The 26,311-nt window shown below is 38.7% G+C and overlaps 1 protein-coding gene across 5 annotated transcripts; it reads left to right on the forward strand.

Moving 5' to 3' along the window:
* Positions 1–8,580: 8,580 nt before the first annotated feature.
* On the forward strand, positions 8,581–26,060 carry LOC108715684 (putative ferric-chelate reductase 1). Of its 5 annotated transcripts, none has more exons than XM_041561541.1 (7): positions 8,581–8,667; positions 9,485–9,642; positions 12,363–12,558; positions 13,069–13,214; positions 21,410–21,501; positions 22,413–22,503; positions 25,791–26,060. In XM_041561541.1, the coding sequence occupies exons 3-7, from the start codon at positions 12,363–12,365 to the stop codon at positions 25,854–25,856; spliced, it is 591 nt and encodes a 196-aa protein (XP_041417475.1). In that variant the 5' UTR covers positions 8,581–8,667; positions 9,485–9,642; the 3' UTR covers positions 25,857–26,060. The 5 variants fall into 5 exon arrangements, 4 of the variants coding, with proteins under 4 accessions (XP_041417475.1, XP_041417476.1, XP_041417477.1 ...); XM_041561542.1 differs by having other exon boundaries at positions 8,586–8,671; positions 9,509–9,642; XM_041561543.1 differs by having other exon boundaries at positions 8,587–8,667; positions 9,509–9,642.
* The last annotated feature ends 251 nt before the right edge of the window (positions 26,061–26,311 follow it).

Consider the following 26,311-nt stretch of genomic DNA (forward strand, 5'->3'; position numbering starts at 1 on the left):
GACTAGTTCAGGGACTGGGGCCCTTGTTAAAGTCGAGGGTCGGATGAATTCAACCCAATATCAGTAAATTCTTCAGGATAATGTTCAAGCATCAGTCACAAAGTTGAAGTTACACAGGGGTTGGATATTCCAACAAGACAATGACCCTAAACACACTTGGAAATCTATAAAGGCATTTATGCAGAATATTCTGGAATGGCAGTCACAGTCCCCTGACATGAATATCATCGAAAATCTATGGGAATATTTGAAGCAGGCTGTCCATGCTCGACAGCCATCAAATTTGTAGAGATTTTGTAGATTGAAATCCAGACACTTATCAAAGGCTATAGGAGGCATCTAGAGGCTGTTACATTTGCAAAAGGAAGCTTAGCTAAGTATTGATATAATATCTCTGTTGAGGTGCCCAAATTGATGCACCTGACTAATTTTGTTATGATGCATATTGCATATTTTCTGTTAATCCAATAAACTTTATGCCACTGCTGAAATACTCAGTTTCTTATAAGGTTTAGGCTTGAAACCAAAAATACTGAAAACTACTGGCTTAAATGAACACAAGCCAAAAACATTGTTTTGATTCTAGGTAAAATACAGTAGATGTTGTTTCTTCTTTCAGCTAATGTTTTCTGCCACCTATGGTTTGATCTAACCTAGGTAATAGGCATCCATCATTATAGAATTAAATTAAAGTCCTCGTCACAATTAAAGGATTCTTACAAAATTTAATAGGACTTAAGGACATTTTTACTGGTGTATTCTTTTTAATTACACAAACCCACAGACAAAAGCTTGTTACAACTTGCAACATATTTATTTAGATTTGTTAACAATATCTGGGCTGGTCCAAATCCAGTCCTGTGCTATATAATAACATTATTATTATTAGCAAGGGAAGAGCAGTCACAGTCTTGAAGTCTTGCAATAACTCATGAGCTACAGAGATTATTTGTATACTATATGCACAGTATAAAACTGAATCTTGGTTAGTGTAGGTAGGACCATAGGATGCCAGAGAAAAGCCCAATTTCCCATTCTGAAAATGTTTCCAGTTCATACAGGAAAGGGCTGTGCTGTATTTATAAGATCAGCTGGCCATTCCTTTAAGTACATTCAATTAAAAAAACGGATAAACTGCTAAAAATCCCTTTGCACATGGTGTGTTTTTGCACATGTTCCCCTCCAGTGGACCTTTCATGCATTCAACCACAGCAGATCGCAGGGAGAATGGTTTAATTTATATACCATATATCTGCCCAGAGGGAGGGACAATATCAGTTTATTTGCATTCTTGCACAATCTGCACAAATTAAACAACAATCAATTTGATTTCTAATACTCACACATTTTATTTTACATTAGTGGTGTCATTCTCTCTCTCTATAGATAATATATATATTATTATACAGTGTATATATATATATATATATATATATATATATATATATATATATATATATATATAATATACTGTATGCATTTGTTTGATTATGGATATACACACACACCTACATATGGAGCTCATGCTTTACATTTTACATTGTTACCGTTCTGTGATATTTAATAGCTAGTTTGAGATGATTATATACTATCAGCTAGCTGGAGCCACTGATTAAGGGTTTAGGTGTTTTAGTCTCTTGCTTTTTCCCTAACATATACTTTATTAAAAAAAAAATCACATTCCTTAAGCTACAATGCATTTTACAAACATGTAGGTATTAGTAGCAGATTTTGACCAAAATATGTAAGCTCATGCATGTCAAGATGCCTCATGTAGCAATGCCTACTGTGTATTAAATAATGAAGTGCATTTAAACCCTTTGTATTATGTGTTACTGAGTGGTAGAGCCGGGGCCACTTGTATATGCTCAACTGCAGTGTGTAGGTTAGTCCGAGCGCTGATAAAATGGCAGCTTTTCAATGCTACAGTGTGGGTCAGACTGAACGCTCCAGATTTCTAGTCTGTGTACATATTATAGCTAAATATTGCTGTCATTCATCCTTTAGGAAAAAGGTTCAGGCACCTGTATAAAAGCTTTCTTGTCGATCTCTTGTGAGTTTCTAAACAAAGAGTGAACATGGTTCCACAAGTTTTACATAAAAAAAGTTGGCACAGCCTGCAAAAAGCAGGCAAGTAGCATGTGAGTAGTGTATGCATTTAATTGGCTCAGTTCTGGCAAAACTTTTTAAAACCAGCAATATACCCAATGTTCAAAATGAGTGCTAAAAATAGGGCTTTTTGCCACTTTTTTTCATCACAAAATATGTATTTCTTGAGCTAAACAGGGCAAATTGGAAAACTGAAGCAAACCCATGTTTGATCCTTGTAAGGTACAAAATTATAATCCTTTAATAAGCAGATGTTTATTGTGCAGGATATTATCTGTGTATTGGTAATATTTCTACCTTGCAAGGACCAAACATAAAGTAGCTTCGTTATATGTTTTTTCCTGTCTTCCGCAAGAAATTAAAAAAAAAAATAGATTATTTTTCATGAAGGTAAAAAGTATGTACAGCCCAAACCTCATTCTCATGCCCCATTAAGAACCTCATTTAAGTAAAGTTTTCTTGCCAAAGTACAGTTTCAGATGTTGTTACTATTTAATCTATGTGAGTGTTTTATCCATAATTTAAGATCACCCATCACTCATTTTTATTCTATTGTAGATGTTCTTTTTTAAATACAGTTTGACTGGCTGGGGTACAAAGACTTCGCTATGTTCCAAGCAATTGTCCAACCAGAGGGAACCTGCTGGTGGTCCTTTAAATAAAAATGTATGTAAATATCAGGTATTGCTGGGATTCGAGCCTGGGACCTTGGGGTTTTTGGCTTGATGCCTTAACCATTTGGCCAGGTGAGCAGCCTGAAGGCTTGTTCGCTTTGTGTTACCTGGCCTCTGCAGTCCCAGCCCAGCTCAGCTGCCACCTGATTAGTTACAATCAGCCAATCAGGGCTGACTCTGCCCTATTTAAGGTCAGCCCTCCAAACACACCTTGCCAGAGCATTGCTTCCCAAACTAGCAGTGTGGCATTGTTCCTAGCTAAGTGGTTTAGCTTTTGCCTTGTTCTGTCCTACCTTGAACCTTTCCTCCTTATCCTTCCTTGTTCTGTTCCTGTCTGGTCCCTCCCAGTTTTGCTCCAGTTCCACCTTTCACCTTTTTTTAATCTATTTCAGCTTTGACCTTGACCTAACCCCTGCCTTGCTTGTTCTTGATTTCTGCTTCCTGTTCCACCTTGTACCTTGCCCTGACTTCACCTTTTACTGACCTTGCCTCACCTGTTCCTGATTCCTGCTTTCTGACCCTGCCTTGTACCTTGTACTCCTCTCTTGCTATCTGCTGCAGTCCTCTCTAGCTATATTCTCCTGCTATCCTGCTCTCCAGCCCTCTCCAGCTATCATGCTCTAGTCTCCTTCTGCACTCTATCCCCAGTTTGATCTGATCTACGCCCGCACCATCCTGTCCCATCCAGTCTGGTCCTGTTCCACTCCTGCTCCGTCCAGTCTGTTCCTGTCCTGAGTCGTCTCCCTCTTCTTCCTGCCTAGTCCAGTCCTGATCTTCGCCCTCTCCATCCTGTTCTGCTCTCAACCTGATCCAGTCTGACTCTTCGCCCTCATCAACCTGTTCCTGCCTTCCATTTACGTGTTCCCTAGGCACATAAAGCTCCTGCCTCAAAGACTCACCCTTTCCCTATCAGTCTCCACAGCGCCCCTACCTAATCCTTGACAGTAATTCAAATCACCAGACACAAAGTTCAGTCATTCATACTCTTTACAGCAACCAACCCCTCTACAGAAAATATTGAGATTCCTCCTTCACCGGCACCCAAAGGAAGTACAAGACAAGAGTGTCTAAGCAATCTTCAGATCAAATGACAGAAGTATCTGGAGTTGAGCTTCTGGTAATTCATGAGATGTGACATGGGCTAATATTACTCTCCCAACCAAAAATACTTAAATATTATTTTGAAAAACTGTGCATTGTCTATCTAAGTAAAACTTTTCCTCCATGTTGTGCAGCAAAGTCATACAAGAATTCTACCATTTCTCATTGCACACTAACCTCAGGAGGATTCTGCTTTGTGTTATTATATAGTTACTGTATGTTCCTGTTTCCTCGTCAGAATAACGATGGCTGCTCTTATTCATCTAAAAAACATAGGGCTCAGTGTGTAGAATGACATGCCATAATGTCTACAATTTTTTAATGAATGTTTATAAAACAAAATCAATGGGTGTCTGGTGCACCAAGATCTCTAGCGGCCTTTTGTGCCAAAAGGGTTTGTCATGAATATTGGATATTCATTAATACCTAATTCCAGCTACTGCTTGAATCTGGTACACCCCACTGCTACAGTATTACAGTATTCATAGGATGCCTTTTATTTGTGTTGGAGCAGAGGAATCACTACCAGCCCATGCAATATGTCAGCCTCACGATCCTTCAAACATGTCCATCCACATACCCAAACACCACCATGTTTTTAGTCTTATTGCTCTTAATTCTCATTTCGCCCAACTACTACATTGTGTAGCACTGCATTGGTCTCTTCACTCTGCATTTTCTCTCATTAAATAGCAATGGTCTAAGAACTTAGGCATCCCTCTCTGATTTCCTCCATTTTTCATGGTGGATCTGTTACTGCAATATCACTTAGCATCAAAAGGCAACTAAGAAAGTAAATAGATGATCTTAAGCATTTTCGGAAAGTGACTTTTTAAAAATAATAGTTATGACAAAAAAAGATCAACTGAAGTTCACAGATGGCAAACAAAAAAGTGTTCCTTTCTATAAACACCTTAAAAGGCTAAGGCAGGCTGAGTTACACCCAAAATGATGCAAGCACATATTATGTTGTAACAAATGATTCAGCACAGAGAAATAGTTGCAACCATAAATACTGAGAGCCTTACTGGAATAGGAGTGTAGTTTATTATGTTGAGATTGCACCCAGGCCCTAGGACCTAAGAAGGTTGGTCCCATAGTTGCAAAGAGGTAGATATTAAGTCACATTAAAAAAGCTTGTAGCTTGAAAACAAGCTTCACAGTCCCACATACAGGGGAGAAGAGCGATAGGTTGCCAGAAAGCAAAATATTTAACTGGAGAGTGACATCAGAGAAAAATAAAGAGTGATAAAGAGACAGATGAATCCATATCTAACATAAAAACATTTTAATTGAAAAGATTTACAATGTTTCTGTCTCTAGGCCATTTCAAGTTTAAAGGAGAAGGAAAGCTCCAAGACCGTTTTTCGCCAACAGATTAGCCACACTAGTGCAAGCTAGAATGCTATATTTATTCTGCAGAATGCTTTCCCATACCCGAGTAAACGGCTCTAGACACTGTCTCTGTTTGTTTAGGATAGCAGCTGCCATATAACCTTGGTGTGACATCACTTCCTGCCTGAGTCTCTCCCTGCTCACTCATAGCTCTGAGCTCAGATTACAGCAGGGATGGGAGGAGGGAGGGGGAGAGGAGCAAACTGAGCATGCTCAAGCCCTGCCCTGGAGGTTTCAGCTGAAAATAAGAAGTCTGATACAGAAGCCAATGTGTACACAATATAAGGAAAGAAATGTGGTGTTTCTTTTGACAGAGGACTCAGAGCAACATTACTTTGAGGGTTTACTGGTGTATTTATATAGACCTTTCTGATAAAGCTTACTTAATTTTAGCCTTTCCTTCTCCTTTAAAAGGACAGCCACAGCTAAAGAATACAGACTGAAAGAGTGATATCCACTTTCCATACAGAATGCTATAAAACCTTCTACAGTATTACAGTTTACACCAACAGGCAAACACTTTGGGTAGAAAATCATTAAAAAGTATTTTAAAATGTTTTCAAAAATGTACACAGACAACTGTAGAAATAAGCTGCACCCGAGCCACCACTTGATACCGGTGAGTGCAAGTCACACATGTTTCACTTTGCCGTGTAATTTGTGCCTGAAGGAGATGGACCTGGGGGTTATCTGTTCATCGGGTGAGCCATGGCTAAATTTGTTCACTGATTAATTAATTAAATACATAGATGTCAGAGTTTCACTCATTCGAACAGATACTTTTTTTTCAGCATTTTTTTTACTTATTTGGGATTGAGCAGCAAACAATCCTTTCTTTCTGAAAAATGTAGACAGACATGGTTGTTAATGAAAAAAAAATAGTTTTCAAAAATAGAAAAGCAAAAACCAGCATTTTTACTAGATTCTGTACTTAAAAATACTATGGATTATTTTACCTCCAGCTGTACTAGCTAGAGATTCATTTTATTTCAGTGAATTTACAAAGCATCTGCATCTTATTAGTTACAAGAACCCCTTTCCTGTAGACATGGTAGCCAATTATAATTTAGTGTTGTGAACAATTCATTACCGGTCTTGGTGAGCTGCCCTTTCTGTTTATCTGCTGAGATTTATTTGTTTTACTATGACATCTGAATCCTCATCCTTCTCTCTTTGTTTCATCTATAATTTATTATTGTGTGTCAGTACTATATGATACATTACTTCCTGTGTACGCAAACTGTCAACACCTCTGTCCTTAATGGTCTTTTCCCCTTAGAATCTCTAACAAACTGTACTTTAACCTACAGTGTGCCACCTACAAGTCTTGCACTCTACACCCATTTCTACACAGGGACATTTGGGACCCTTTGCCTTTTCATACTAGCAGACACTGAGGACTAGGTATGGGGTTCACTCAGCTATAGGTAGATAATGCATCTTCTAAGACGCTGTTATAGCACAAGATATTCTTCATGCTGCTGCAGAAAGTGGTAGGACTGGTCAGTGGTGATTGATGCACATCTTATTGGGCTACTATGTATTGCAGGGATTTTGATAAGCCTCCAGTGCCTCTCATACTTGAAGGGTCAGTACTAATATTAGAGTAAAGAATGGACACCCAGTAATACTTATACAGTTTGTTTTCAGTATAAGAACAAGGGAGATTATAGTGACTGCAGTAATTATTGAGGCATTGTCCTTTTTTTTTAAACAGTAGGAAGGATATTTGCGCAGGTTTTGACTGACAGACACTGATAACAAAACCTCATCCAGAATCCCAGTGCCGCTTTAGGGCAGAAAGACCCACCACCAGCATTTTCTGGTATTTATTGATCTGACCAAGACATTTAAGTTAGAGGGCTATTCCAATCTCGGAGAAGATTGGCTGATCTCCTAAGCTGCAGAGTATGCCCATCATTTTCTCTGGGGTCAAAAAGGGCATTGATCTAGTTCTGGTCCCTTGTTCCATCAACGGCAACACCAACAGTGGTGTAATTACCAGGGCAGGGTGCAAGTGTACCATGGTCCATTCATAATGAAATCTTGGCATATGGATGAATAGCCAGTATGTTCTCACTTAGCATTATCTTAACTGACTTTGACATGTATGGTATGGCTACATACCTAAATAAATTATTTATGCCCAATTTGCCATTTGTAGCAGGCATTTTTGGCACCCTTCTCTTTGGTTCAGGAATGCCTGTAAATGGGATATTAGAAGGTATGGCATCAGCACAGATAACTGTGAGGCACATGACTAAGATACCAGACAAAATGGCAAAGGGGGAAACAGACAGGCCAACTAGCATTTGAAAAGACAGAACACTGAAAGTGAGGGGTAATTTCCTCCTTGTTACAGTAACCCCACTCACATTGGGTCACTGTCATTACTACGTGTCCTAAGACAGACAGTAAGGACAGGGTTGAGCTGCGCGTCCTAATGCCGCTCTTCACTGGTTGAATTATCCAGCATTCAGTGCAGAGCACAGTGTCCAAGAGAGCACGAGTGCTCAGGAAATGAACATTAATGGATGCGCTCCTGCTTAGTGCTTGTCCATTTGTGTACCCAGGAGACATGAATGAGTCCTATATACTGCAGTGGCTGCAGTCCAAACGGGTAATTCTGACAAAAATAGATCTTCCATTCCAGAACTGTAAGAAATATAATAAAAGGAAAAACTACAACTGAAGAAGATAGCACTTGCTTATATTTTCCCTTCACCAGTCATTTCCTGTATGTCCCATATTCTTTAATTTTATATTGCTGAACTTTTTCAATTTCATTTCAGACGTAGACTTTTTTCAATGAACAGTATTGAATTTTGATACACAGAGATTTCAAATTAGAGTCAGAACACTGTAGGACATGGTATATTAGGGCAGGTACAACCCTGTTCCATTCAGACCATACCGAGTGTTACTACAACTCTTGGAATGGAAACACAAGAAATACGAGTTTTTATGTGCCTAAAGTGCATTAGAAGCTCAGTATTAATACTGATTGGGATTTGTTATTAAGTGAGTGTTTTTTGCATGCCCATTGAAGAACCCCATTTTCTGGGCACTGGGGGGATTAAGTAGTATAGAAAGCTGCAACAATTGTCCCACAATTTCCAAACTGTCAATGTTTCTTGGGTGTGGAAGATAAGTCAGTTGCATCACTGAACATCACATATATACTGGGTTAATTAATAAAGGATATTGATTCTGGTTGAAAGTCACAGGAAGTGTCATTTTAGCAAGTAAGCAAAAGCATGAAGTTACATTATAATATGAGGCAGAACGGAAGTGGTTAGGACTTATAGAGAAGCTGGCAGTGGTGAAAACAGAGTGACCCTGCAGAACAGAGAGTGGAGTGGGCGAGGAGACTGTGAAGGCTGTGGAAGTAGGTGAGACCTATCTGGGGTATTACAAGGGCATGAAAATAGTGGTTACTTGGGAGGTGCCTATTGGTAGTGGCATTCCAGTGGTCCCCCTGCCACCAGATGATTGCCTTCCAAACTTTTGAATGGTTTTTCATAATGATTGCTGATGAACATCCTACATAACAAAATGCGTGACTCCCTTTTACAAGGAATTCTAGGGACCCTGTTATTTTTTTGTGCTGCCACTGGTATAACAAACTTGACATGTATGGACCTGGGCAGCCAAACACTTTGCCACTCAATATCGAAAAGTAGAACATGAACAAATGTTGACCAGGGCTTTTTTTGAGTAATTCGATATATATAATGTAATATATATATATTACATACAGGCATAAGACCTGTTATCTAGAATGTTTCTATTAAAGGGAAAAAGGAAATCATTTATGAACATTTGAATTATATGTTTGAAATGGAGTCTATGGGAGATGGCATTCTTGTAAGGTAGACCTCTTTAGATTATACCTTTCTGGATAATGAAGCTCATACCTATGTATATAATTGTGTTCAAGACAGTTTTTTGATTAATGCAAGAAAAAAAACCAGATAAAGAGCCCAAACATTCAAATTGTGGGTAATTTACAGTATATATGATATCTTAAATTCTGTGAGATCCCATCCCTACATTACAGTTTCATTCTGTCATTCTGAGCTAGGCACATTATTTGTTAATGCTAAACTAGTATGAAATTTTGCATTCAGGAAATGAGCCATAAGACAAAAAAACATTTGATTCTTGTTTGTCCTGAATCTAAATTTCCAAAACTTTCTTCATAGTAATTACATTGTAAAAAAAATCAGGTCTGCAGCTGAAAGAAACTGGGAAGGCTCCAGGCTACTAGACAGGCTCCACCCAAAGCTGGATGATCATTTGGAACAGGCATTGTGTTGAGATCAGAGCTTAAACAACATCATACCTGTCTGCATGATTCAAGGTAAGGAAGTAGCACATCCTACTGTATATCTGCCAAATGCTCAGTATTTGTTATAAACACAGTAAGTTATATGTTTTCCATGAATGTTGATGCTAAACTGTGTAGTTTTATTAACAGTCCAAAGTCTTGATGACTCTTGTAACCTTTGTTATGTACAATTACTTATTATTATTGTAATCTGGGATATATCACATAAGGGATATTCCTTAATCTGACCCTACATGGCAAAAAATCTATTTGAATTTTAAAACCCCAATACATTTATTTTTTGATCACCACAATTTAAAATTCGATTAGCTAATATTATTGACAGAATGTTACAGAGAAGCAGTTAATCAGGCAAGCATTTAAACAATACAATGGCATATTTGCTGTTTATAGGGCTTGTACAGAGAAAAGAAACTGTAAAAAAACTGAAAGTTTAACATTGATGCTCATTTAACATTGGTATTAGTGGTGTTTTGGTGCAGATAAATAAAACAGGAGTGGGAATATATTGTTTGATTAAGCATTTCCTAGTATTTAGACCAGAAATGAGTCATTTACTTGTGCAAAGCATATCTTTTATTTAATATTTACATTGAAAAAAGTTGATATGGGAACCTCAGTAGGGTTCTTTAAATTATAGAGTAGTGTTCATTGAAGCCCCAGTATACCAATAAAGGGCCAGTATACCTTCATGTTAAATTTTGTGCCAAATAAATATTGAGGTGACTTGATAAATATTTTGTTCTTGCTTTGTTTTCCCTGGTGACGCATCTCAAAATATATCATGGATATGTGGATTTGACACCAAATGATGAATGAATTTCTAAAGGCAATACAGATATTATGTCAGATTCAATTCAACGAGAAAAAGGTTTATCACGGGAAAACTCATTCAATTTGACATGCAATAAAATTCTGAAAAAGCTATCTCACAGTTTATCATCTCACAGTTTATCATGTAACATGACATTTGGAAAGACATCCAGTATTTATTGGAGAAAATAACAGGGGTTAACTTACCAATGTTAACAGGGGTCCAGGGGCTCATGCCCAAGACCTTCAGCTTAGGGGAGGTAATGAAAACTTTCTTGTCTTCTCGTATGAGCTGGTACAAACCAGACATCACATGGAGATTGATGCAGTTGAAAAAGTAATTTATTTAAGGAAAAAAACATCTCAACGCGCCTTATGCTTTTCATGCATTGTGGGCACTTAGTCATAGGCTCCCAATATGTTAGCAAATTATCACACCACTTAGAATAGAACTGAATTAAACTTCTTAAAGCAGGACATTTTTTTATTTTTGATAAAATGTAATCTGCTGAGACTCCATCAGGATTCCACAGTTCAAATTCTCATACCTTTCAGTCTCAAGCAAAGGGCAAATAAAAAACACTATTTTAAAAAATTATATATATATGTATTGGTAGAAACCCATAGCAATCAAATTATAAGCCTTTTTCAGCCAGCCAGCCAGCATGTACAGTAGAATAATAAAGGCAAATATCTGACTGGGTGCCATGGGTTACTGCACAGTTGCAAATGTGCCCAGTGATTATAAATAAACCCCTCTAAATTCACTGTGTAAGCCACACACTGTTTTGCAGTATAACAGGCAATATAAGATTTTAATTTATGGGATGTTGGTGAGCCTGCCTTTATTCAATTGCGCTGACTTTGCCATAGTGCCACTTGATTGACATTACAGGGGACTGCCATGTCTGATATATTTTTATGCTAACTTTTTGTCCAAAACATTAGTATTAATTACTACTATTGAGAGGTCCATTCACATCTGGCCACACCGCAATGGCATTATGCTACACCCTCTGGCTGTTGGGCTACTTGATAATGGGCAATAATACAGTAGGAGGGTTATGAATGATTATAAGAAGACTGTGGCCAAGTTGCTCAGGCATGGCTGAAACTGCAACCTGAGCCATTATTGCAAGGGAACACAAAAGGAAAATAAGGAAAATAGCACATGGGGAGATTTGTTCAGTCTGCTGTTCAACCTACTATACACTACAGAAAATGCTTTCCCACTGGCAAAAATATAAATCTCCGCTGGCTTTCCGATTGCTACTATATTGCTACTATATTAAGGCGAGATGGATAGTTGCAGGTTTGTTGGGTGGGGAGACAGGCATAAGACATTATACTGCTCATTTATAGACCTACTGTGCAACATGCGCATTGCTCTCAGTGAGTTGCATCTGAAACTACTTTCATAAAAGGTACATCCATAAAAATGTGCTTTGCACATTTATGTATAATTGCATTCATTGGCGATCAGTCCTTCCTGCCTTCTATACTGAATAAGCATTGTTGTGCCTTTTAATGCCCAGCACTGTGCAAATTCTGGAGCTACTGTCTCCTCCTGACCAGACAGTTGCTCTAGGGTTCCCTCAATGCCCCATGTCAAGGCAAGAATACAAGCATAGTTGTATCCATTTTCACAAATTAGACACAGTTGCACCAGATGCAGTGAGCAAGAGCCACACACAGCTCAATTGTGTCCGATTCAACACCAGTTTTGCACGTATAATGATATGTGGGAAATACCGTTGCACTGTGGAAAAAAACATGCCAATTGGGTGCAAAGGTGCACTTTGTTTAATGTGTCAGGATACGTGAGTGTCCCCTTATGTGTCCACAATTTTGTCAAACACACATTCTCTAAGCAAAAGTCATTTTGTAACTTGTGTATGATTTTCCCAATTATTCAACAGATGGATTCAGCATTACAGATTACAGTTATTTTACTGACCATCTGCTCCCTTCATGTTTCTGCCTATCCCAGTGGGAAAGTTGAAGCCTCCTGCAATACAATGGTGCCAGGTCATGGAGTTGCAGCCCAAACATCTGCTTCTCCTTATACTCTGGATGTATCTAGTACTACCTACGAGGATGAACAGAGCATAACAGGTATGGTAACTCTGTGCAGTTCAGCTTTGTAGCATAGGAGATAAGCAGGAAGTAACTTTAGTTGAGCATTAGCACTTCGATCTCATTCCCAAAAAGTGGGTGCTAATAATTAGTCTCTGTTGACTCCCCCCTCCTATCCACTTCATTTTCCTTGAAACTGCTGCAAATACAAAACAAGGTACATTTGTGCATAATAAACAGTGACCAATTTCCAAATGGGCAGTTGAAGTGGTTGCCCAGGGCCCATAGTTTCTAGAGGACTGGGGTAGTAGCTTAGATGAACTGATGAGGTGGGGGGGGGCCCAGGGTCTTTCAAAAGAAATATGGCCCCAATAATAAAAATATTAAGAACATAAAACTCCTAATATCAACATCAATGGCAGATAACTGTCTCTTATAAGAATAAAGTTTTTGCACAGATTCAACCAACAATTTCTACCAAGTATTGGAGATCAGAAGGTCCTTCTGTGTCCTGTTATAGTTTCACTCCAAATCTGTTTCATCCAACAGTCACACTCAGAAACACATCACTGGTGCCTCCCTTTAAAGGCTTCATGATACAGGCTCGTGCAGTCGGTGATGGTAATAATATTGCCCTGGGAACCTTCACAGTCAGCAATTCAGCCGCTCAGACTCTGCAATGTAGCACTGCAAATGTGAGTTGGTCTTGTTGATATTCTACTGAAGAAAACCCTGATGATTAAATGCTGATTATAAGCCTTGTAGATGCATCATTTTAGCCTTAATATCCATAAACTGTCAGATGAATGCAGAGTAGCTATAGAGAAGGCATTATAAATGTTTTTTTACATGAAGAAAGAAGGTTAAAAACAGGAGTTCAACAATAAATGATAGGAAGTGATACCACTTTTAAAAGATAAGGAAAGCTACAGAGACAGTTTATTGCCAATAGATTAGCCACAATAGTGCAAGCTAGAACACTGTAATACTGTATATTTATTCTATAGAATGCTTTACCATACCAGAGTAACAGCTCTCTCTGTTTGTTTAGTATAGCAGCTGCCATATTAGCATGCTGTGACATCACTGCCTGAGTTCTCCCTGCTCACTCGTATCTCTGGGCTCAGATTACAGCAGGGGGGAGGGAGGGAGAGAGGAGCAAACTGAGCATGCTCAAGCCCTGCCCTGGAGGTTTAAGCTGAAAGAAGGAAGTCTGAAACAGAAGCCCATGTGTACATAATAGAAGGACAGAAATGTGGTGTTTATTTTGATAGAGGACTCAGAACAGCACTACTTTGAGGATGTATTGGTGTATTTATATAGACCTTTCTGATAAGTCTTCATTTTAACCTTTCCATCTCCTTTAAGAAATGCATCACAAGCCAGCATATGCCATAGAAGACAATTTGGTATTAAATACCACACATATATGCACATACAGTAAATATAGTGCATCAGCTAAGAAAATCTCATTGGCAGCACAAATACAATCTTCTCAATCGATGTATGTATCTGTACTGATAAATGCACTGGCAGGAAAGTGTTGGGAATTCCTTTGGATTCCTCAGTTCAATGATGTAAAAAATATGCCTCTTAATTTTATTAAACTGACTGCATTACTGTAATGCGCCGTAGTAAAGCAAAAGCTGGCTCTCGCACACCCAGAGTAGAGATGCGAAGTCTGGTGCTCAGTGGTAGAGGTTCGGCCACCTCACAGTAGAATCCAATAGGAAAGAAATCCACGGCACACAGGCTGCTGCAAGCAAGGAACCCCTTGCACGTTTAATGCGGAAGTGAGCAACGTTTCGGGGTCACGCCCCTTTGTCAAGCCTACGGTAATTAGTGCATACAAACATAAATAGCCATACAAAGGCCATGATTGGTGCAGTAATCAGATCATGTGATAACAGTGCTAAGTGCATTTAGAAAACATTATTCCAATAAATACAAACATTCTCATACAAGATAGAAAAACATATTTTTATAAACATTTTTATAAAAAAAAAAAATTTTTTAAAAAAGACAATTTTTTAAAATTGAAAAAATTGAAAAAAATTGAAAAAAATGAAAAAAAATCAAAGTCCAATAGTGATACCAAACTAACTAAAGTCCATAAAATATCAAAAAATTATCAAATAAGTAAATATTAGCGCACAAAAATACAATTAGTGTATAATGATATAAGATATATTAATTTTAATCAGAACATCTTACCCTACCAGATGATGAGCAGCAGGTTACAGTACCTGTCCCTGTCATATATTATGGGAAAATTATCTGTAAAAAAAGAACAAACGTTACTTATAAAAAGCATGCCAAATTGTACTCTTCGTTCAAACCCTTAGGTTGCTTAGATTGCAAACGCCAAATCCAAAAGCATTCTCTTTGGTGTAACAGTTTTTTTATATCCTGCCCAGGCCTAGAAATCACCCGCTCCAATATTTGCCAGCGCAATTGCGCCACCCGGTGGCCATGGGTAAAAAAATGTCTTGCCAACAGCATTTCTTTCTTCTCTTTTTTATCTTTTCTATCCTTTATCTCCCCATCAAGAATACCATCGACCGGTCGTGACGACCCAGTGGGTGGTTTGTAATTCCTTATAATAGATTTATGCTCATTGAGCCGTGTCTTGATAGGTCTAGTGGTTTGGCCTACATAGGCCATCCCACATGGGCATTTTATACAATAAATCACATTTGAAGTGTCACATGTAAAGAAACCTTTTAACTTATGTTTCGTGCCGAGTGATGGATGCATTACCACATCCCCAGGAATTATGCCACTGCAATGCCCGCAGTTTCTGCAGGGGAAAGTACCATTAGACTTAACCGAATGATGGACATCCATTTTACCCTTAGGTTTGGGTTTGATTAAGTCCCCTATATTTCTGCCCCTTCTATATGAAAAGAGAGGTGGCGATTGAAACAGATGTCCATATTTCGGATCAGCCTTCAAGATGCCCCAATATTTTAGAATGACATTTCTACATAATTTAGAATTAGAATCATATGAGGAAATAAAAGGTATGCGTGTAGACACAGTGCTACTAGAAACCTTACGTTTCAATGTTTCATTTCTAGGGATTGCCTTAACGGCCTCTTTGGCCAAAGTTAACTCCTTAGTGTCATACCCTTTATCGGCAAATTTTTGCATGATATTTATAGATTCTTCCTCAAATAATTCCTCGGTGGATGTAATGCGCTTAACACGTAACAGTTGACTCCTAGGTAAACCTTTCAACAACCCTGGTGGATGAAAACTTGAAAACCTAACCAGATTGTTCTTATCGGTAGGTTTCGTATACAGGGACGTAGAAAAAGAATTACCTGTATACTTAATCCACACATCCAGAAAGTGTAACTCACAAGGACTAGCCTCAAAGGTGAATTTAATGGTGCCATGTGTGCTGTTCAAATACGTGACAAAATCATGTAATTTGGTGAGGGAACCTGTCCAGATAAAAAAGGTGTCGTCCACATACCTCATGTAAGATTGTATGTGTCCAGAAAATTCGACATTAGAAAAGATGAAGGTTTTTTCAAAAAAATCCATAAAAATATTAGCATAGGCGGGAGCCATGTTGGCCCCCATGGCGCAGCCCTGCTGTTGTAGGAAAAAATCGCTTTTGAATTGAAAATAATTTTTTGTGAGTACACACTCCAGCAACGTACACAAAAAATTGACCATATATGTAGGTAACATTCCCTTAGAAAGGTACGTCCGCACACATTCGATGCCCTCATCATGTGGTATAGAGGTGAAGAGATCCTTCACATCTAAAGAACACAGGAAGAAAGGTTCCACGGGTATTTCTACATTGCCTAGTCTGGTAAGAAATTCAGTAGTATCGGTTAAAACCGGTTCCAATGTGGGCAATACCTCCTGTAAATATAGATCAATATATATGGAGAGAGGTTGCCAAATAGAGCCAACATTGGAAACGATAGGCCTTCCTGGGGGTTGTATTAAGCTTTTGTGAATTTTCGGCAAAAAATAAATTTGCGGTATCTTAGGAAATTGTGTTAGCAAAAGCCTCCCAGTCTCATCTGGTATAATCCCTTCCAAAGTAGCCTCATTTAAAAGCATGTTAATCTCATTCATAAATTTATGGGTGGGATCACTGTCAAGCCTTTTATAATGCACACAGTTATTTAACTGGCGTTCTGCCTCTTTATCATAGTCGGCGGTGTTAAGAACGACTATGCCTCCACCTTTATCTGCTTTTAAAATAGTCACTTCACTTTTACTTTGTAAGGATTGTAATGCCCCTCTTTCGGCCCTTGTGATATTACACTGTTTACCCCTAGTTTTATTGGCAAGTAATTTGGACAATTCACATGTAACTACAGACTCAAATGTATCAATAGCAGCAAAAATACCAGGTGGAATAAAGCTACTTTTCGAGCCTAATTTACTCTTAAGCATTGGCAACCTTGTATCTTTATTAGTACTGCCAGATTTATCAGAGAAAAACGCTTTCAATTTCAAAGACCTGGTGAATTTAAATAAATCAACAGACTGCATAAAGATAGGAGCCGTAAAGGTAGGAACATAATTTAACCCTTTGTTAAGCACATTCAGTTCAATGTCAGTCAGTTCGTAAGCAGAGAGATTAAACACCGAATTTACCTGCGGTGTTGCTGCTGATGTCTCCGCCTGGTGTAGGGACGTGGTGGTGGGTTTCCTGCGTCCCCTCCTGGTCGCTGGTTTCCTTGTGCCGGGCCTGCTCCTAAAAAAGAGACCGCAGAGCCTTGTGATGATGATGGAGAGCCGTGTTCGGCATCGGAGGAATGCTGTGATCCCTTGTCGGACGCCAGCCCAGAAGCCGCTCTCTGTTTGCGATAAATGCGCCGTTTCTCCATCCAGGTGTACTCCTCTCCCAGCTCGTAATCTCGGGTGTCGCGCCGAAACTTGCGTAGCTTCAGTTGCAGGATCTCTTGCTGCAGGCGTTCCATCTTTACCTCGAGATCTCGTAGTAGCGTCTCGTCTGCCTCCACTTTTTCCTTGTAGCTTTCCTCGGTGGCGTGTATTTGCTGCTTTAACTCCTTCATTCCCACATGCAATTGCTGGACCGTCAATGTAATCAGGTCCAAGCTGCACCGGTTCAGGATACATTGCCACTTTTGAAGGAACTCGTGATTGTCCTTGAACAGCGCTGGTTGCAAGGTAATCCTTAGCCCGCGTGGTATCCGCTGTGCTTTTGCATATTCTGCTAAAGATGATGAATGCAACCCCCATGCTGTTTCACGCCGTTTCAACTGTTCTAGTTTACGTAGAATATCTGCCCCCGCTGGTATAGCGGTAGAAGGTAAGCTGTGGGCAGCACTTAGAATTTTCTTCCTTTCAGCTTCGGTAAAGGAAAAGGTATCAGCTTTATGTTCCGTAGTAGCTGCAATATCCGCGAAGGACATAATTCAGGACACACAGTCGGGGTGCTGAGGGCACAATGCCGAGAGACTAGTAGTAAAGCAAAAGCTGGCTCTCGCACACCCAGAGTAGAGATGCGAAGTCTGGTGCTCAGTGGTAGAGGTTCGGCCACCTCACAGTAGAATCCAATAGGAAAGAAATCCACGGCACACAGGCTGCTGCAAGCAAGGAACCCCTTGCACGTTTAATGCGGAAGTGAGCAACGTTTCGGGGTCACGCCCCTTTGTCAAGCCTACGGTAATTAGTGCATACAAACATAAATAGCCATACAAAGGCCATGATTGGTGCAGTAATCAGATCATGTGATAACAGTGCTAAGTGCATTTAGAAAACATTATTCCAATAAATACAAACATTCTCATACAAGATAGAAAAACATATTTTTATAAACATTTTTATAAAAAAAAAAAATTTTTAAAAAAAGACAATTTTTTAAAATTGAAAAAATTGAAAAAAATTGAAAAAAATGAAAAAAAATCAAAGTCCAATAGTGATACCAACCTAACTAAAGTCCATAAAATATCCAAAAATTATCAAATAAGTAAATATTAGCGCACAAAAATACAATTAGTGTATAATGATATAAGATATATTAATTTTAATCAGAACATCTTACCCTACCAGATGATGAGCAGCAGGTTACAGTACCTGTCCCTGTCATATATTATGGGAAAATTATCTGTAAAAAAAGAACAAACGTTACTTATAAAAAGCATGCCAAATTGTACTCTTCGTTCAAACCCTTAGGTTGCTTAGATTGCAAACGCCAAATCCAAAAGCATTCTCTTTGGTGTAACAGTTTTTTTATATCCTGCCCAGGCCTAGAAATCACCCGCTCCAATATTTGCCAGCGCAATTGCGCCACCCGGTATTAATATCACAAGGGCCGAAAGAGGGGTATTACAATCCTTACAAAGTAAAAGTGAAGTGACTATTTTAAAAGCAGATAAAGGTGGAGGCATAGTCGTTCTTAACACCGCCGACTATGATAAAGAGGCAGAACGCCAGTTAAATAACTGTGTGCATTATAAAAGGCTTGACAGTGATCCCACCCATAAATTTATGAATGAGATTAACATGCTTTTAAATGAGGCTACTTTGGAAGGGATTATACCAGATGAGACTGGGAGGCTTTTGCTAACACAATTTCCTAAGATACCGCAAATTTATTTTTTGCCGAAAATTCACAAAAGCTTAATACAACCCCCAGGAAGGCCTATCGTTTCCAATGTTGGCTCTATTTGGCAACCTCTCTCCATATATATTGATCTATATTTACAGGAGGTATTGCCCACATTGGAACCGGTTTTAACCGATACTACTGAATTTCTTACCAGACTAGGCAATGTAGAAATACCCGTGGAACCTTTCTTCCTGTGTTCTTTAGATGTGAAGGATCTCTTCACCTCTATACCACATGATGAGGGCATCGAATGTGTGCGGACGTACCTTTCTAAGGGAATGTTACCTACATATATGGTCAATTTTTTGTGTACGTTGCTGGAGTGTGTACTCACAAAAAATTATTTTCAATTCAAAAGCGATTTTTTCCTACAACAGCAGGGCTGCGCCATGGGGGCCAACATGGCTCCCGCCTATGCTAATATTTTTATGGATTTTTTTGAAAAAACCTTCATCTTTTCTAATGTCGAATTTTCTGGACACATACAATCTTACATGAGGTATGTGGACGACACCTTTTTTATCTGGACAGGTTCCCTCACCAAATTACATGATTTTGTCACGTATTTGAACAGCACACATGGCACCATTAAATTCACCTTTGAGGCTAGTCCTTGTGAGTTACACTTTCTGGATGTGTGGATTAAGTATACAGGTAATTCTTTTTCTACGTCCCTGTATACGAAACCTACCGATAAGAACAATCTGGTTAGGTTTTCAAGTTTTCATCCACCAGGGTTGTTGAAAGGTTTACCTAGGAGTCAACTGTTACGTGTTAAGCGCATTACATCCACCGAGGAATTATTTGAGGAAGAATCTATAAATATCATGCAAAAATTTGCCGATAAAGGGTATGACACTAAGGAGTTAACTTTGGCCAAAGAGGCCGTTAAGGCAATCCCTAGAAATGAAACATTGAAACGTAAGGTTTCTAGTAGCACTGTGTCTACACGCATACCTTTTATTTCCTCATATGATTCTAATTCTAAATTATGTAGAAATGTCATTCTAAAATATTGGGGCATCTTGAAGGCTGATCCGAAATATGGACATCTGTTTCAATCGCCACCTCTCTTTTCATATAGAAGGGGCAGAAATATAGGGGACTTAATCAAACCCAAACCTAAGGGTAAAATGGATGTCCATCATTCGGTTAAGTCTAATGGTACTTTCCCCTGCAGAAACTGCGGGCATTGCAGTGGCATAATTCCTGGGGATGTGGTAATGCATCCATCACTCGGCACGAAACATAAGTTAAAAGGTTTCTTTACATGTGACACTTCAAATGTGATTTATTGTATAAAATGCCCATGTGGGATGGCCTATGTAGGCCAAACCACTAGACCTATCAAGACACGGCTCAATGAGCATAAATCTATTATAAGGAATTACAAACCACCCACTGGGTCGTCACGACCGGTCGATGGTATTCTTGATGGGGAGATAAAGGATAGAAAAGATAAAAAAGAGAAGAAAGAAATGCTGTTGGCAAGACATTTTTTTACCCATGGCCACCGGGTGGCGCAATTGCGCTGGCAAATATTGGAGCGGGTGATTTCTAGGCCTGGGCAGGATATAAAAAAACTGTTACACCAAAGAGAATGCTTTTGGATTTGGCGTTTGCAATCTAAGCAACCTAAGGGTTTGAACGAAGAGTACAATTTGGCATGCTTTTTATAAGTAACGTTTGTTCTTTTTTTACAGATAATTTTCCCATAATATATGACAGGGACAGGTACTGTAACCTGCTGCTCATCATCTGGTAGGGTAAGATGTTCTGATTAAAATTAATATATCTTATATCATTATACACTAATTGTATTTTTGTGCGCTAATATTTACTTATTTGATAATTTTTTGATATTTTATGGACTTTAGTTAGGTTGGTATCACTATTGGACTTTGATTTTTTTTCATTTTTTTCAATTTTTTTCAATTTTTTCAATTTTAAAAAATTGTCTTTTTTTAAAAATTTTTTTTTTTTATAAAAATGTTTATAAAAATATGTTTTTCTATCTTGTATGAGAATGTTTGTATTTATTGGAATAATGTTTTCTAAATGCACTTAGCACTGTTATCACATGATCTGATTACTGCACCAATCATGGCCTTTGTATGGCTATTTATGTTTGTATGCACTAATTACCGTAGGCTTGACAAAGGGGCGTGACCCCGAAACGTTGCTCACTTCCGCATTAAACGTGCAAGGGGTTCCTTGCTTGCAGCAGCCTGTGTGCCGTGGATTTCTTTCCTATTGGATTTTACTGTAATGCGCCAACAGAGTGCAGTGAGCCACACCTCTGCTGCTGAAAAAACAGCCATCCAGGTCACATGGATGGGACCAAACGCCAATACATCCGCCTACGAAATAAGGTAACGGAGTTAATTCTTCTGTCGTTAACATTTGAGGATACATTTCAGAGGCCTTCTCTACAAGAATACTGGCAGTTAACTTTGTGTAAAAGAAATTTTCAAAACACTTAGGGGCAGATTTATCAAGGGTCGAATTTCGAAGTAAAAAATACTTCGAAATTCGACCATCGAATTAAAATACTTCGAATTCGAATATCGAAGTCGAAGTATTTTTCACCGAATTTGGCCATCGAGCGATTGAAGTAAAATAGTTTGAACGATTCGAGCGATTTTAGCGTACGATTGAACGATTTTTCATGTGTAAAGACTTAGAAAATGGTTGTAGAAGGTCCCCATAGGCTAACATAGCACTTCGGCAGGTTTAATTTGGCGAAGTATTAAAGTCGAAGTTTTTTTAAAGAGACAGTACTTAGATTATCGAATGGTCGAATATTCGAACTATTTTTACTTCGAATCGAATTCGAAGTTAATTCGAAGTTTTAGTATCCTATTCGATGGTTGAAGTATCTTCAAAGAAATTACTTTGAATTTTTTTCAAATTTCAAATTTTTTTACTTTGAAAATTCCCTCGAATTCACTTCGACCCTTGATAAATCTGCCCCATAATGAGTGCATAAAAAAGTGATCTAAGCAATATTATATTCATTTGGTTTAAAGATTAACATTTCCTTTAACTCCTCTTCCACACCCCAACTATTTGACATATGAATAACCTTGTTGCTGACCTTACGGAAATACATGCACTTAACTTCTCTTACAAATGCGCAATTCTTTATATATGTGACCAAAAGGGATTTGCTCTGGATCTCAGTAACTTCTAATTATATCTCTGTCCAACAGAGTAAATTGGAGGAAAGGTGGCACAGCCATTCATCTATACTCACATTCAGTACTGTATTCTTTCATTTCAGAGCCACAGTTGTACAGAGCAGAAATATTTTTTGGATAAATGTTCGAAGTTCAAATATTAAATTTACTGGTTCTGGAGGATTCAGGCTTTTGGTAAGAATTCAGGTTCTTGTCATTATTAATAAGAGGGAATGTCTGACTAACTCAGAGTTAGAGAGCTGAAAAGCAGGAAGTAGTCTTCTGGCTATTATGTTAGCCATCCAGTCACTCCAGCCTTTATACATTACATTTTTGGCTAACTAACTATATTAGAAACATTTTTTTATTTTGCACAGCCCATCTATTTACCCAGTATTTATATTTACTCTGAACTGTTCTATTAATAAGAGTCTTTAAAAGCAACTATGGGAGCGTGTTGTGAAATACACATGTATGGTTGCTATCTCAATCCTTTAATATTCATTACATATTTACCATATATATTGAAATACAACTATACTTTGCAGGTCCAATTTGTACCCAGCAGGAAGGATGCATTCCATACGCTATAATAGCAAGAATCAGAAGTGATTAAACCATATATAGAACATGACTGTTTCATGAGTGACTGGTATTAAAGGGATGAGGTAGCAAGCAACCTTAAAATGTATATTATAGAACCTCTAGGAGTTACCTTTACATATACTGTAAGCTTTAAATCTATGCAAGAGGACTGCAAATAATTATTTAAGTGTATTAAGTGTGTTTGGATGGGAAAAAGAGCTGGATACTTTACAGTATGCATACAACCTTTCTGTGATTGCCCCATGACTTTAGAATGCTTTTAGCATCAGACTGGGGGGTCCAGGGCCACCACACCACCCCTGTGCCCCCCCCCAGTGGCTATACACACATATACATTCCTTATTTTATTTTGTTGCAGCCACAACTGGGGCCTGGGGCGAAATAAGGGTGCCACGCCCAGGGCAGGGAGCAGGTTTGGGTCAGCAGAGCCCACCCTTTAAGGGAACCTGTCACCCAGACATACAAATATGTTTAATAATTTTTTTTAAAAAATTAAACATGAAATGTAAATTCATGTTTTTAAATTAAAACAACCAACCATTCATGTCACGATTATGGTACTTCCAGCTGCAGGTGACTTTAGGTGTGACTATCATTGGTCACTAACTCCGTCTCTCACACACCTTGCACACAGGTTAGACTAATACACCTGCATCCCACACACCAACTAACACCCACAAAACTCATACAAAACTTGCTGCCACTAATCTTAGGAGAGATACCTTCATTTATTATACAGGTACGGAATCCATTTTTTTTTTTTACCAGAGCCTCCATGTTAAGGGGAGGGGAGTTTAGAGTGGAACCCCAGAATAGAATATCTATTAAGTGGTCCGCTGTCTCCTATTATAGGTCTTTTTAGGAGAGGCAGTTAGGCTCAGGGCTATTTAGCTGAGCAGTTTTGAGGTCCATAAATTAGTGATAGAGGGACTGTTGCCCATAGAGGGAACCAGTGTATAATCCATAGGGGCTAAATAGTTCTACCCAGGTTAAACTTAAAGAGGCTTTCCAAGAGAAGGGAAGAGAACTCTATATTGTTCTTTGTGTTTTCTATTGAAACATATATCTCGAGTCACATTGAAAGACTTTAATGTTGCATGGAAATTTGCAAACGTTTATCTGCAGCTATTGGGGTGCACCAGTGAGCCCCACCGATTGCAGACATTTCCCACAGAAAAGTAATTTATTGTACAAAAGTATATAGTGATCTATGCATAGTTACATAGTTAAATTGGGTTGAAAAAAAAAAAAAAAATCAAGTTCAACCCCTCCAAATGAAAACCCAGGATCCATACACACACCCCTCCATATTTTCATATAAATTATATATATACCCATACCTATACTATAGAGCTTAGTATCCCAATAGCGTTTGATATTATGTCTGTCCAAGAAATCATCCAAGAAACAGGACACACCGGCACAACATGGGCAATTCCAGCAGGTAAAACCTTGCTCGTTTATTGCGGATGCAACGTTTCGGGGCGTGACCCCTTTCTCAAGCATAGAGAAAGGGGTCACGCCCCGAAACGTTGCATCCGCAATAAACGAGCAAGGTTTTACCTGCTGGAATTGCCCATGTTGTGCCGGTGTGTCCTGTTTCTACGTTGTTTTTGAGGTTGCCCATTCCCTCTGGCATCGAGCACCTGGGAGTCGCTGAAGTCTGGACGGCCAGGGTGTGCGAGTGTAAGTCTTTCTTTTTGCAAGAAATCATCCAAGCCATTCTTAAAGGCATTAACTGAATCAGCCATCACAACATCACCCGGCAGTGCATTCCACAACCTCACTGTCCTGACTATGAAGAACCACCTACGTTGCTTCAAATGAAAGTTCTTTTCTTCTAGTCTAAAGGGGTGGCCTCTGTTACGGTGATCCACTTTATGGGTAAAAAGGTCCCCTACTATTTTTTCTATAATGTCCTCTAATGTACTTGTAAAGTGTAATCATGTCCCCTCGCAAGCACCTTTTTTCCAGAGAAAACAACCCCAACCTTGACAGTCTACCCTCATAATTTAAGTCTTCCATCCCTCTAACCAATTTAGTTGCACGTTTCTGCACTCTCTCCAGCTCATTTATATCCCTCTTAAGGACTGGAGCCCAAAACTGCACTGCATACTCCAGATGAGGCCTTACCAGGGACCTATAAAGAGGCATAATTATGTTTTCATCCCTTGAGTTAATGCCTTTTTTTATGCAAGACAGAACTTTATTTGCTTTAGTAGCCACAGAATGACACTGCCCAGAATTAGACAACTTGTTATCTACAAAGACCCCTAGATCCTTCTCATTTAAGGAAACATCCAACACACTGCCATTTAGTGTATAACTTGCATTTATATTATTTTTGCCAAAGTGCATAACCTTGCCTTTATCAACATTGAACCTCATTTTCCAGTTTGCTGCCCAGTTTTCCAGTTTAGACAAATCACTCTGCAAAGTGGGAGCATCCTGCATGGAACCTATAGTTCTGCACAATTTAGTATCATCTGCAAAAATAGAAACAGTACTTTCAATGCCCACCTCCAGGTCATTAATACACAAGTTGAAAAGCAAGGGACCTAGTACAGAGCCCTGTGGTACTCCACTAAGAACACTGGTCCAATTAGAAAATGTTCCATTTACCACCACTCACTGCAAGTAAATGAACCCACTCTGAGCAGCTCGACATTGGCACCAAGCCTACTGATGGTAGAGGCAATACAGTATGTGATGTTTATACTCCTGCCCTCCTGAAAACTTTGTCTTCCTTTTTTATAGTTCTATGTCATTTGTATTTTTTTTTTAAAGTTCTTTCTAGACTAGACTTTAAACTTAATACTTAATCCTTCGGATTCTTTGTGTTTTTGTCTAACTGGTAATTTTTTTCCCCCATACAGGCTCCTGCACTCAGCCAGCTGCTCCTTGGTGCCTCTGCACTGATATTGATGCTGCTCATTGTCTAATGATTCACAATCTTACAGAAACTGGACACAATGCCAAGATAGTTTTCTCACTTTATAAATAGGTTGTGTGTCCTTAAAGAAAAACATTTTTGGGAATATGGCAATTATACTCATTGAAAAGGCAGTTGAATTGCAGAAATTGAGCTTGAATATATACTGTACCTCTTACACCCTCTAGTCTGTAAAAGGCTAAATTAAGACTTACACAAGTGTTTCTTATGTGTTTTTTTCAGGGAACCCAAATTAAGTTTCAGAATCATGGGACACAATTTGGCATATAGCCTCTTATTCACCTTATTTTAATTACTAGCATGGGGATCCATTCTGGTTGCCACAGTGATGACATTAGGCACATTTTACTGGTTTGATTCTGTCCATGCGCATTAACATGGAGCTACACTTTCCAGCACTACTGGATCAGGTGGGGTTTCATTTTAAAGGGGTTGTTCAACGTT

Source organism: Xenopus laevis, chromosome 4S (genome assembly GCF_017654675.1).
Source record: "Xenopus laevis strain J_2021 chromosome 4S, Xenopus_laevis_v10.1, whole genome shotgun sequence".
In the NCBI taxonomy this organism is placed as follows: Eukaryota; Metazoa; Chordata; class Amphibia; order Anura; family Pipidae; genus Xenopus; species Xenopus laevis.